Source organism: Crinia signifera, chromosome 19, assembly GCF_055691185.1.
Source record: "Crinia signifera chromosome 19, ASM5569118v1, whole genome shotgun sequence".
Classification (NCBI taxonomy): Eukaryota; Metazoa; Chordata; class Amphibia; order Anura; family Myobatrachidae; genus Crinia; species Crinia signifera.
The window spans coordinates 133,957,858-133,971,576 of NC_139226.1; the positions used below are offsets into that span (position 1 = coordinate 133,957,858).

The 13,719-nt window shown below is 41.9% G+C and overlaps 1 protein-coding gene across 1 annotated transcript in view; it reads right to left on the minus strand.

The window, feature by feature from the left end:
* Positions 1 to 1,297: 1,297 nt before the first annotated feature.
* SLC35E2B (solute carrier family 35 member E2B) overlaps positions 1,298 to 13,719 on the minus strand; it is a 62,132-nt gene continuing 49,710 nt past the window's right edge. Inside the window, exons 6-9 of the mRNA XM_083163416.1 lie at positions 10,438 to 10,491; positions 8,364 to 8,436; positions 5,364 to 5,509; positions 1,298 to 4,613 (exon numbers count right to left, since the gene is read on the minus strand). Of these exons, the coding sequence (XP_083019542.1) occupies positions 4,382 to 4,613; positions 5,364 to 5,509; positions 8,364 to 8,436; positions 10,438 to 10,491 (505 nt within the window). The 3' untranslated portion in view covers positions 1,298 to 4,381. The remainder of the gene's footprint in view (positions 4,614 to 5,363; positions 5,510 to 8,363; positions 8,437 to 10,437; positions 10,492 to 13,719) is intronic.

Here is a 13,719-nt window from a genome sequence, read left to right on the forward strand (position 1 = left end):
CGGGCCCGCCCCTTTTCGTCATGGTGCGGCCCGGGCACGCCCTTTTTGTGACGTCGGCGGCCAGGGACCAGCCAGAACAGTGACGTCGGCGGGCCCATTCCGCCCCCTTGACGCTGCCCCCGTGCAGTGCCACCCTGCCCATAAAAGGAACACTAGTAGTTTTTTTTTTTATATGAAAAATGAATTGAATGAATGATTGGGATGGCTCTACAGGTGCAGATGTTGGGATTCACAACAATTTTTAGCCTTTTCCCCGACAATTAAAAAATCGCGTTAAGGCATGCGATGCGACCGATGGACGCGATTTTACATAGGGAACAATGTTAAATGGGCCAATGGACCCGATTTTTAATTGTATACCCACCCTTATGAGAAATGCCCCCCCCCCCATTGTTAACGCCACCCCACGATGAACGTCAACCCGAAGAGTGGCGAGCGCAGCGGTACGCATCCTCCAACCTGTTCATACCCCCACTATCCACGGCGGCGTACCGCCGCCGCTCGCCACGCTTTGGGTTGGCATTGATCGTGGGGTGGCGTTAACAATGGGGGGGCATTTCACCCATCAGGGTTGGGAAACAATAAAAATTGGGGTCTGTGGGCCATTTAACATTGGGGCCAATGTAAAATCGGGTCTCAGGGACCATTTTACATTGATTCCAATGTAAAAATCGCGTTGATCACATCGCATGCGATTTGGTTGCATGCAATGCGATCGACGTGATTTCGGGGGGTCCCGATGGACACAATTTTTATGGCTGGCGCCGTGCTAGGAAACAAGTACCGATTGTCCTTGCACACACACATCGTTTTACACAAGGGGCTGTTAGTAATGAAGTCGAATGCTGACCAGAACTCAAAATGTTTTTAAAAGGGACTATCATTTACAAGGCATGGTTTTGCATTGTAAATGATTGCCCCTTGAAACAGTTTAAGATTTTGCACAACATCTTATCCTTCTGTGAAAATGTGCTATAGATTTACTAGGGCCTGTAAGTATGATTGGAAAAGTTGGGGCAAACAGACCGGAAGCTTCTAACCATATGTACTAACATGTCCAACAAAGATCTGATGGATTTGATCAGACTCCCTTCAGTATAGGACAAAGTAACCAATACCACGAGCCCATCAGTAGCCTGTGTGGCAGCTGCATTTTATTAATTGCCCTTTTTGACTCAACATAAGCTCCCAGTTCCCCGCATTGAGTACAGTTGGATCCAGAAAGATTTAACATATTCATGAACAAAGTAAATAAAACAAATTCACCCTAGATAACAAAGGCCTTATTGAATGCATGAAAGATAAAAATGATTTTATTAAAAGCTGTTGTAGGGCACAAGTCAATAAATGAAAGCTTTCCACATGTAGAAACCACAAATGTTTTTTGACATTAGATACTGCACCGGTCAATTCCATTAGATTGGCTTGCAACTGAAACCGTTCAATAAAATGCCCCCAAGTCGAACAGACGCACTGCTTATTTCGTCTACCCTTGGTGACGCATCAATAGGTGCTGTATGGCAATACAGATTAGGTATATAGACTGGCCTTCGAGTAAACACTAGCAGAGCTGGATGGAATTTCTGTTCAAACTGACTGCCGATATGGACAATCGCTGCCAGTGGACTGCTGCTTCTTAAAGATCTGAAAGGTCATCTTAAAGGTCATGTACTTTAAGGCAACTTGGGCATATGTGAAGAAGGGCAACATACTGTAATTCACATTACTATCAAGTGACTTGTTAGCATTAACAACGACAGTCATGCGTCTTATACAATGTATACATTATTCAAAGGTTGTTACTTGTTAGATAAAATTCAGCAATCTTGTTTTAATGCTCACTGGCAAGTAGGATCGCTGCTCTGTTAGTGGTTATGCGCAATAGGCTTACATTGGCCAAACACGTTGTCTCACCGCTTCCACTCTTCATTTTTACATAAATATACTTCAAGGTTTTGGGTTCACTGAAAGCAGAATGACGTAAAGCATGACATATAGAGGAGGAAGACATTTAGTGACATCACTGAGGCAGAGTGCGCCTCCCCCCCCCAATGATGCCCCGTTATCAGTCCACAAAATAGCTTCTCCCAGTGTAGAGGACAGGCAGAATCATAAATCCTAGAAGGGGCAGCTGGGGCAGTTAGCAAAATATATTAGCAATTAAATACTAATAGCATCACAATTCAAGTAATTACATTCTCTCCTACAAGGCAAACACTGCACTGTCAAGGTAAAATGCAATACAACAATAAACACGACCACAGTTTAGGAATGTAAGTCTTCTACAAAAGGTTTTAACCACATATCATAAAAATATATCAATTTCTATACAATCCACAGGTGCAAATTACATGGCCATTGGCGATATGACTTAAGAAAAGGCTGTATTTTATCTGCAAACAATAGTCCATACTTCTTTACCTTGAAGGGTGTCACAAGCTCAATTTCAGGGCCACAAAATAATCCTGCAAAGCTATGACATATGGAGAGAATGGAAGAGAACCAGGAAGTTCACTAGGACATCCTAACAAGCAAAAGGTAACGGAACACATAAAAGACACACGAGTAATATTTTACAGCCAAAAAGTATAAAACAAATAATTATGTAAACCCTGTATGTAATCTAAACTCAACATAATCTGTTATGATTACCAACATAAAGTTTGGCCTCAGAAAATTACTTTTTTTTTTATTATTCATTTTTATTTTACCGATATCTGTTGAGATTGTCAAGTGAGATGTGCGATAAAGCGTGGACAAAACAAGACCAAACCGGATGGCATTGTAATCATGAGCAGGGGGTACGGATGATGCGGTCCTGGGGGCCGAGAGACTTCTTTGTAATTTCCCGCGCTGTATAATTCTGACATAACTAACAGTATAAAGAGGTAGCGGGGCAACAATGACACAATTTAGCTTGAATCTCATCATCACCCACCCACTTCGAAGGGTTACCAGGGCGCAGCTGTGAGGGGAGTAGTCTGCGATGCGGGATAGTTCCATGCTGTCCCATGAACCAGGAGGACCACCTGATTTTGGGCCTTCTCTTGGCCGTTCCAGGAGAGAAGGCAAGTAGGTCTTTAACTTGTGGATCGGCAAAGTCTAAAAAGGTGGCTGGATAATTACCGTAAACTGATCATATATGTCTGAGTGCCAAATAGCTATTTCTTCAGTGGAATGGACAAAGATACACGTGGATTAACAATAACACACACACACACACAAAAAAGCAACTGTAAATACATTTACAAATCTATATGTAAAAGTGAAGATTATCTGAACTGAAGAGAAATGTCTGAGAATGGTAACGCTATTTAATAAGTTGGAATGGTTGACAAGAAAATATACAATATTTAGTCCATTTGCTATTTTCAAAATATTGTTCTACGTGTCCACTTTTATTGTACAGTGTGACCATGGTCAAAAAAGTAGTAATGATACTTCCATCATCATAAGGCATAAGAAATATAAACACATCATTATGAAACAACTTCAGTTCTGATAGTCCTCCTAATACACACGTATTTGTGAATGGTGTTGGTTCTCTTACAATCTGATGTCTGTATGAATAAGTTAGTGGTTACTAGAGGTTAGGTTCACAGTAACATAACTTCTAATATTAAACAATGCATTGTGGGTGGCATATGACATTAACCGGAAAAATCTGCTCTTGCAAGTAAACCACAATAGAGGCTTCGCTGTGAACTAACAAACAATGGGGCAGATGTATTAAGCCTAACTAAGCGATAAACTGGAAGTGGAAGGAGATAATGCACCAGCCAATCAGCTGTGTTTGAAATAGGACAGTTGGGAGTTGATTGGCTGGTGCGTTATCTCCTTCCACTGCATCTCTTCGCCAGTCTGAATACATCTGCCCCATTGTAACTATTGCTGGTCTTATATATTCCAGATCATTCTGAATTGACAAATCAATTAAATTGGTTTATCTACTCTGTGGCCACTGGCTCAGAATATTATGTAATACTTTTCTCTGACTGTATATTTAATCCGGTCCCATTCATATGTAAGTTTTTTTTGCATCTTAATCAGAAGGCATTTGTCTGATGACCGTACTAACTACAGGTTACCAGAGTCTGAGGTTTTGCATGGGCACTAGAGTCCTTTATGGGAATGATTGCCAGTGTGTCTCCTGCATTCTGTGCAACACAAAGTAATAATTGCTAATGGTGCTTTAAACTTATTTGATACTTCATTACAAATCCCACTGGTCCCATTGTTTTTGGTTAATAAAACCTTTATTCATTTGTGGATCTTCTTGTGAGCTTGTCCCTTTTATGGATGGCTTCCGGATACCTAGCAGCAGAACAGTACCTTTAATTTCAGTGGCAGAATAAAGTTACATTGATCACAAGATAATCCGCTATTTGTCGTGTGATTTTTGGTCTTGTCCGGTTAATGGTTCGGATTTCTCGGTGTTTGCTGTAGCAGTCAGTATGCGGAAGGTTTCCCTCTGGTGCCGTCTTGCTTTGTTGTAAAGTAGGACACCGATAATTACTAGAACAGTCCCAATGGCAGAAACGATGGTAATTTTATTACCAAAGACAATAATACTGAGCCAGATTGAAAGTGCATGTTTCACAGTGCTGGCAACGCTGAAATTACAGAAAATCTACAGGTGAAGGGAATGCCACAATTCATCCAGCAATCAAAACAGCAGCCTAGTCATATGTTTAACACTCACAATATTCTACATGAGTGGAAAAAGATAGAGTTCTGATGAATAAGCAATGGTACATGTATCACCCAGCAACACAACATTCTGTACACCTGTGGTTCACAAACTTGGTTCTAAAGGTTTCACACCAGCCTAGTCCCTGGCTAACAGGGTTGAAATCCTGGGACATTGGTCCCCGGAACCTTTCCCACCAGCGTTAGTCGCAGGGGTGTTCCTGGGCCCAACCCGGGAATATAGGCTGGTGTGAAAGGAGTATTACATATATGGAATGCAGACAGTCACAATACAGACGCCGGCATTGTGACTACCGATAGGAGACCGATGAGGATGGTGCTGCTCCCATCCGAACCTCAACACCAACATCCATGTAAGTGGTAGCGTTAGGTCGGGGTGTGAGGGGAGAGGCTTAGGTTTAGCACTAGCTGAGGACTGAGGGTTAGGCCGCAGGTAGGGGTCGTTAGGCTGCAGGGAGAGTGTTAGATTTAGGTAGCGGGGTATGATGGTAAGGGATAGGTACTAGCGGGGAGGGCTAGGCTACTATATATAGTATATTTATCACAGGTGCATAAAAAGCTGTATTTAAGCTTCTTATACAGACTTAAGTCAATTTTGTAAAAGTGTTGCAGATGAAACAATTATGACGTATATAATCTAAAATTGACAGTACCTGAAAGTTACTGGTGAAATCCTCCCCATGAGAGCGTATGCTGTGACGCTTTGTAGATGGAACAAGACACCATCGATAAGGAGTAATGCAATGACGTCCCAGTTGTAACTGAATCCCTTCCCACTTTTTCCAATCAATGGCATGTCCTAAAGTACAGCGATAAGAAAGATCATCATTTGATAACATACTGACTTCTGTCTTTTAATTTAAATATGAAACTGACAAAACTACTGGTAGCCGTACTTGTGACTTATCTAGGCGCCCGATTTTCTTCATCGCACCTAAAAATCGCATCGCATACAATCAGATTGCATGCGATGCGATTTGACGCGATTTGCCGCGATTTTAATATGTGAAGGCACCCAGATGCCTGTTTCATATGTGAAATGGCCCCCAGACCCCATTTTTAATTGTATACCCACCCTGATGGCTAAATGCCCCCCATTGTTAACGCCACCCCACTATCAACGCCAACCCGAAGCGTGGCGAGCGCAGCGAGCCCGCGAGGGATGGCGGTACGCATCCTCCGACCTTTTCATACCCCCACTATACACGTCGGCGTAGAGTTGATTGTATATAGTGTGGCGAGCCCGAAGCGTGGCGAGCGCAGCGAGCCCTGCAAGGGGATGCGGATACCTGTGAAGCCCGCGAGGGGACGCGTATAGCTGTGAAGGTATCCATGTCCGCTCGCCACGCTTCGGGCTCGGTGGCTCGCTGCGCTCGCCACACTATATAAAATCAACTCCACGCCGACGTGGATAGTGGGGGTATGAAAAGGTCGGAGGACGCGTACCGCTGCGCTCGCCACGCTTCGGGTTGGCGTTGATAGTGGGGTGGCTTTAACAATAGGGGTCATTTAGCCATCAGGGTGGGTATACAATTAAAAATGGGGTCTGGGGGGCCATTTCACATATGAAACAGGCATCTGGGTGCCTGTACATATTAAAATCGCATCAAATCGCATCACATGCAATACAATAGCATACAATGCAACGCGATTTTCTCTTCAAGGGAATTTCAAGGGAAATCGCATCAAATCGCATGCTTAGGGTACTGGCACACAATTTCAATATCGGGCGCCCAGATAACTCACAAGTACCCTGGTATCTTTCCTTCACTGTTGCATGCAGTGATAAAAAACCTCTCTCTCAAATTACCCATCTCGGAGCTCCTATGTCCCTCCGATCTACCTCAGCAATAGCTCTACAATCAGGCACACTCAGCGCCGCTGGTTCTGACTTAAGCCCCGTACACACGGGGGAGATATATTGCTAAGTTTCTACTCTTCATCAGCGACCAGAGATGGTCTCTGATTAAAGGGAACCTCTGCCGGGCGGTGCCGCAGAAATAATCAGCTGGTCACAGCAGCAAGCTCCTGTGACCAGCTATTAGAACGACCATATTTCCAGTGATTTCAGCTCCTATCGCCCCCGTGTGTACACAGCTTTAGAGATGTGCAGGCTCTGATTTACTCTGATTTCAAAGCAGAATCTTATTGGCTGTCAACTATCAACAACTGTCATGTTATTTCGGATAGCCAATAAGATCCTGCTTTGAAATCAGAGTAAATGAGAGCCTGCACATCTCTATTCTGACTATCACAAAATTGCAGCTGCCAATGAGGCAGACATCCTTGTTGGTTGGGAGCTGTTGAACGGTTAAGATGCCACTTCCACATGAGGGTCTGGAATGTGGGTATTGTTGGCAGTGTGGCATGGGGGAAGGGGCATTAATTAAGGTTTTGCTTAGTGTGCCAAGAACCCATACATTGGGACTTTCCCCACACACTTTCTTAACTCGCACAACTTATTGGACCCACATCAGTCAGGCTTTCAGTGCCAACATTTGACAGAAAAGGCAATGACTAATAAACATTGTAGAAGCTCAGTCACGGAGTCCAGCCACAATCACTGTGCTGGGTATCAGCTACAGATGGGACGTCGGAAAAAGTAAACATACAGTACATGTGAGCTACTGGTTTGTTGTATAACTTTAGATGTTTTTCATACATGAGATGAATGTAAGCATCTGTTAACACCTTCTCTGAACAGACGGTGACCCTGTAAGGCAGGGCTAGCCAAACCGGTCCTCGAGATCTAACAAAGGTCCAGGTTTTCCAGATCACCTAGCTGCTGCACAGCTGCAGTCATTACTAACTGTCACATTTTCAAACCTGCTGCATTCATTCCTACTATAGATCCACAGGTTGCCTGGAAAACATGCACCGTTGGTAGATCTTGAGGACAGGTTTGTCCACCCCTGCTGTAAGGAGCCTACTCACTACCCCATAACCTAAAGTAATTTCATCAAAGGGGCTTTTTTTTTTTTAAACAAGATATAGTTCATGACCTACTACACTATATTACTCCCTTTTTGTTACTTTCACATGTTCAATCCCACGTGGAGGAAAGAAAGGGAGAAAAGACAACTAAAAACCAACATTGAGGCCTACTACTATTGTAAAATGTGATCTCACACTGTACAAACGTTTAATGTTGTTGGTATTGTTTCAGCCAATTGTATATATTTATGAAGAAACCACTAAGGAATCTACCATCCCACTACTTGGCCTAGAACCCATGCCACTCGCTATCTATTTTACTGTCATCTTTGAATCATACTTCAATTTAGACTATAATCATTTTAATAAGATATAAAACAGGTGGAATTTATTAAGTACGTTGTAAAAATGTGCGTCATAAATAAGAAAACTACAACTGTGAATCGGTTTAGTTATCATGATGCAAAACACGTGGAATTCAGAAGGAGTTAATGTAACATTTTGTCAGACATTTTTAGGAGAGAAATCTTGGCTGACTTCCATGGCAGGCAGGAAGACAGACAGAAAGACAGACACAGATAGATATGAGGTCTTCCATGCTAGGTATAATTTAAGATAAAGACCTTCAAGGGTAAAAATAGTCATTGCTCCCACAGATTTCCCAGTGTTTCCAGAGACGTGTCATTGCCTGGGGTAAGTGTAAGATTGTGAATACTCACCATCAAAAAAATCCACATTGGGATTAACATGATGACGGCAGACGCACTGGTGTAGAACTGGAGCTCCGGTGGTCTGCAGAAAGAAATTATTTTATTCTGGAGAAATAACTAGGATTCGTGGTTTATTTTATTAAAAGTAAAATAAATATAAGTGTAGGGTTTACAACCGCAACTATAGAAAGTATATGGTCAGCAACAAATACTATATCCGATCACATGCAAATGTATCCTCAGTGTATAACCATGTCAAAGTAATTGATTTATTAGCACAGACCAACTGACATCTTCACACATCATTGTATGCCATACTGCTTAGGAACCCTCTTGCTTCTATCCGGTATTGATATTCAGTGCAGCCGACACACACTTGGGTGAATCACTGTGTATTGGATGTGGGGGTTCTTTAAGAGTTAAACTGAACAGCGAACTGAAGTTAAGTTTAGACAGAGAGGTTTTTATTTTCTTTAAAAGAAATTTAAATAATATTTTACATGCAATGTGACAGACAAGAGTCGCGCAGAAGAGGTCTATTGTATTCGTAAAATAACCTCAGTGTCCAGAAGACCCTGATCCATTTGGCCACACGTATGTGTGTCCATATGGGTGACTGGCGGGTGGAATTCTGGTGGTCAGAAGATCGGTAACACTATTCTGCTAAACAGAATCCCGACAGGGGCAGGGGGTTAGTATTCTTACCCTCTCCCCCTAACTCTCTCCTTCCATAGCCTAAACCTAACCCTTCCTCCCCACAGCCTAACCCTAAAACCCCTCCCCCCAACTCTAACTCTCCCCTCATGCTGAAATCAAAACCATTCCAATATACTCATGCATATTGGTTCAGCTAACAAAATGGCTGTTCCACTGTCTAGGTCCGTGGTAATCAACTTTATTATACCAGTAGGTCAAACAGGTCATGTTTTCAGGGTTTCTTTCTGTGAAGCCAGTTGATTTACTCAACTGTGCATGATTAAAGAAATCCATAAGAACTGTGACCAGTTGTGGGCACAGAGATCTAGAGTTTAGAACCACTGGTCTAGATGATGGAGCAAAAACGTAAACTGGCCACACACCAAATGATTATTTTTCCAACTACTGTAGCCCATTAGTTGGGTGTGACATTTGCTCCCATACATTAATATATTTTTGTTCCAACCAGTGAACTAGTTGGCTGGCTTAAAAAAAAAAAAAAAAAAAAAAACTTTAGACGTGTGGCCAACTTCACAGTTCATTCATGGTTTTCTAATTTAGGGGGTTATCTTGGTTCACTCTTTCTGACAAATTCCTTCTTAGATGGAAAAAACCATGTGCACTGCAAGTGGGGCAGATGTAACATGTGCAGAGAGTTAGATTTGGGTGAGTTATTTTGTTTCTGTGCAGGGTAAATACTGGCTGCTTTATTTTTACACTGCAATATAGATTTCACTTTGAAGAAAACTCCCACCCAAATCTAAATCTCTCTGCACAAGTAACATCTGCCCCACCTGCAGTGCACATGGTTTTGTCCATCTAAGAATGAATTTGTCAGAAAGAGTGAACCAAAATACCCCCCTTAGTCTTGGTTATCTTTTCACTGTGCATCACTGTAATTGTCATTACTGATGTTATAGTAGGAATCCTGTTACTACTTCTCAACTGACAATTCTTTGCTGTGAGCAATCTTTCAGCAAACACCTCCTCTTGTCTGTTTCATGACACACCTGAGCACACATCTACTTAAGCAAATAGGTCATTAATTACTTTAGCAGTTGCACCTACACTACAAAACAGAAATAAAATACTTAGAAGCACTCATAGTGGTGTATACAGCTCTGTGTGCTTTTCCGTTATGCCCCCCATACACGGTCCGTTAATCGTGCATGCAGTGTGCATGCACTGCAATCCGATCCGATGTATAGCTAGTACAAAAAGTATGTGCAGCACATACTTTTTGTACCGTACTATGTGATGCGCGGGAGCGCGCATCGCATAGTACAGAACGGAGCCATACACAACGGACCGTGTATGGGCTCCTTTAGACTGATCTTTGTGATGTGACAGTTCTCAATAAGACACACACACCTTTCAATATACTTACGAAAATTTGTATTTATCTCCACTGAGAAGTTTCTTGGAGAAGACATTCTGTAGGCTGCAATAAATCACATAAATTAATTACCAATTTTAATAATAATCAACATTTATTTATAAAATGGCAAAAAAATAACGCTGGGATTATGACCGAAATAACATAAAAGGTCAAATTGAATTTAACCCCTTCCAGACAGAGCCAGTTTTTGCGTTCCTGACAGAGCCCTTTTTTTCAAATCTGGCATGTATCACTTAAGTGGGGATAACTTTTTTTTGCTTTTACTTATCCCAGTGATTTTGAGATTGTTTTTTCGTGACACATTGTACTTCAAATTAGTGGTAAATTTGGGTCGATACAGTCTGTGTTTTTTTGTGAAAAATACCAAAATGTCGTAAAAAAATGGAAAATTTAGCAATTTGCAAAATGTTAAATTTTCTGCTTGTGAGACAAATAATCATACCACTCAAAATAGTTAATAACTAACATAGACCATATGTCTACTTTATGTTTCCATCATTATTTCAACTTCCTTTTCATTTTTTTGGACACTAGGAGGCTTACAATATGAATAGCAAATTCTCAAATTTTCAAGAAAATTTCAAACACTGATTTTTTTAGGGACCAGTTCAGTTCTGATGTGACTTTGAGGGACTTGTATGTGAGACACCCCCATAAATGATACCATTTCAAAAACTGCACCCCTCACAGTATTCAAAACAGCATTTTGGAAGTTTGTTAACCCTTTAGGTGTTTCACAGGAATTAAAACAAAGTGTAGGTGAAATTTCAAAATTTCTTTTTTTTTGCAGAGTTTCAATTTTAATACATTTTTCTAAGGAACACAGTACATTTTACTAGAGAAATGTGACTAAAAATTGATTCCCCCAATTCTTTTGTTTTCATAAATATCCTATATGTGGCCCTAGTGTGCACGTTGACCAAACCACAGGCTTCATAATAGAAGGAGCACCTACTTGATTTTGGAGCCTCCTTTTTATGAGATTATTTTTTAGGCACCATGTAGGTTTCTAGGCACCATAAGATGCTAAAATTTAGGAACCCCCCCACAAGTGACCCCATTTTGCAAACTACACCCCTCAGGGAATTCATCTAGGGGTATAGTGTACATTTCAAACCCCCAGGGGTTTCACCAATTTTGATACAACTGGGCTGTGCAAATGCAAAATTACATTTTTTACACAAAAATGCAGTTCTGGCTAAAAAATTTTCATTTTCACAAGGAATGAAGGAGACAAAGCACCCCAAAATCTGTGCCCCAATTTCTCCCGAGTACGGCAATGCCTCACATGTGACCAAAAAATACCATTTGGGTGCATGGCAGGACTCAGAAGGGAAGGAGTGATTTTTGGATTTTGCAGCTCAGATTCTGGTGGAATTTTGGTGGGTGCTATGTCGCATTACCAAGACCCCCCAAGCACCAATACAGTGGAACCCCCCCACAAGTGACCCCATTTTGCAAACTACACCCCTCAGGGAATTCATCTAGGGGTATAGTGTACATTTCAAACCCCCAGGGGTTTCACCAATTTTGATACAACTGGGCAGTGAAAATTAAAAATTACATTTTTTTACACAAAAATGCAGTTCTGGCTCAAAATTTTTCATTTTCAGAAGGTATGAAGGAGAAAAAGCACCCCAAAATCTGTGCCCCAATTTCTCCCGAGTACGGCAATGCCTCACATGTGACCAAAAAATACCATTTGGGTGCATGGCAGGACTCAGAAGGGAAGGAGTGATTTTTGGATTTTGCAGCTCAGATTCTGGTGGAATTTTGGTGGGTGCTATGTCGCATTAGCAAAACCCCTAAGCACCAATACAGTGGAACCCCCCCACAAGTGACCCCATTTTGCAAACTACACCCCTCAGGGAATTCATCTAGGGGTATAGTGTACATTTCAAACCCCCAGGGGTTTCACCAATTTTGATACAACTGGGCAGTGAAAATGAAAAATTACATTTTTTTACACAAAAATGCAGTTCTGGCTCAAAATTTTTCATTTTCAGAAGGTATGAAGGAGAAAAAGCACCCCAAAATCTGTGCCCCAATTTCTCCCGAGTACGGCAATGCCTCACATGTGACCAAAAAATACCAGTTGGGTGCATGGCAGGACTCAGAAGGGAAGGAGTGATTTTTGGATTTTGCGGCTCAGATTCTGGTGGAATGAATGGTGGGTGCTATGTGGCATTAGCAAGACCCCCGAAGCACGGTGAAATTATGAACCTAATAATCCATAGATGTGTGGTATAATTTAAAACACTCCTTTATACATAGGCCGGGTTTGTCGGGGCAAGTGTCACACTGGAAAATAGTTTGCTTTCTTATTCCCTTTTTATAGCAAACTTTGCACCTTTTTTGTGTCCTGCCCTTTTTTCCAGTGGAGGGGATTTCATCAGGAAAATGCTGCCCTGGTACAATACGGGGGCCAGTACTAGAAGTACTGGGGCCCTCTGCCTGCTGGTTCCCAAATATTAGGCCCTTTATGACTTCCTCTTGAAAGTGCATAAATGTCCCCCTCTGGCCGGTAGAACGGAATAGCACGTAAGCGTTATACAGTGCCATCTGGATGATATACACGGCCAGCTTCTTGTACCAGATTTTTGTTTTCCGCAGGGCACTGTACGGCTTCAGTACCTGATCTGAAAGATCCACTCCACCCATGTACCTATTGTAATCCAGGATACAATTAGGTTTTGAGGTGTGGGTACTGGTACCTCGTACAGGGACGGAGGTGGTACTGTCTCCGTGAATTGTTGTCAGTATAAGGACATCCCTCTTGTCCTTATATTTGACCAACAACATATTTTCGGTGTAAAAAGAAATCAGGCATGCGGCGATGATGCTTTGTTCTTCCACCGTTAATGGATTTTTGATGGGGTTCTCTCGTAATCAATGGGATGTAATGTGGAGAGAAACAGAAAAGAGGGGGATATAGTGTCTATAGATTCTTTTTAGAGCACATTCATGAATGGCCTTGAAAAAGATAGGAGGACCTATCGAAACGCGTCGGTGGAGAGAGGTGCCAACCATTGTACTTTGTGACTGAACTGGATGGTGGAGTTCCGGTGCATGTGGCCACTGCACGGATCTAGGTACTGCCATTCATTTTTTCCATCTTTCAGTCACTACTTTGTTGTTTTTATGCACCTGTTTTATGCACAAATAAATTTTTGATACTGAGAGCTACCCTCTCTTTATTTTATAATTCTATACCGGAGTCCATGTGCTTGAGTTTTTGCATATTGAAAAGACAAGCGTGCACCCCTAAAG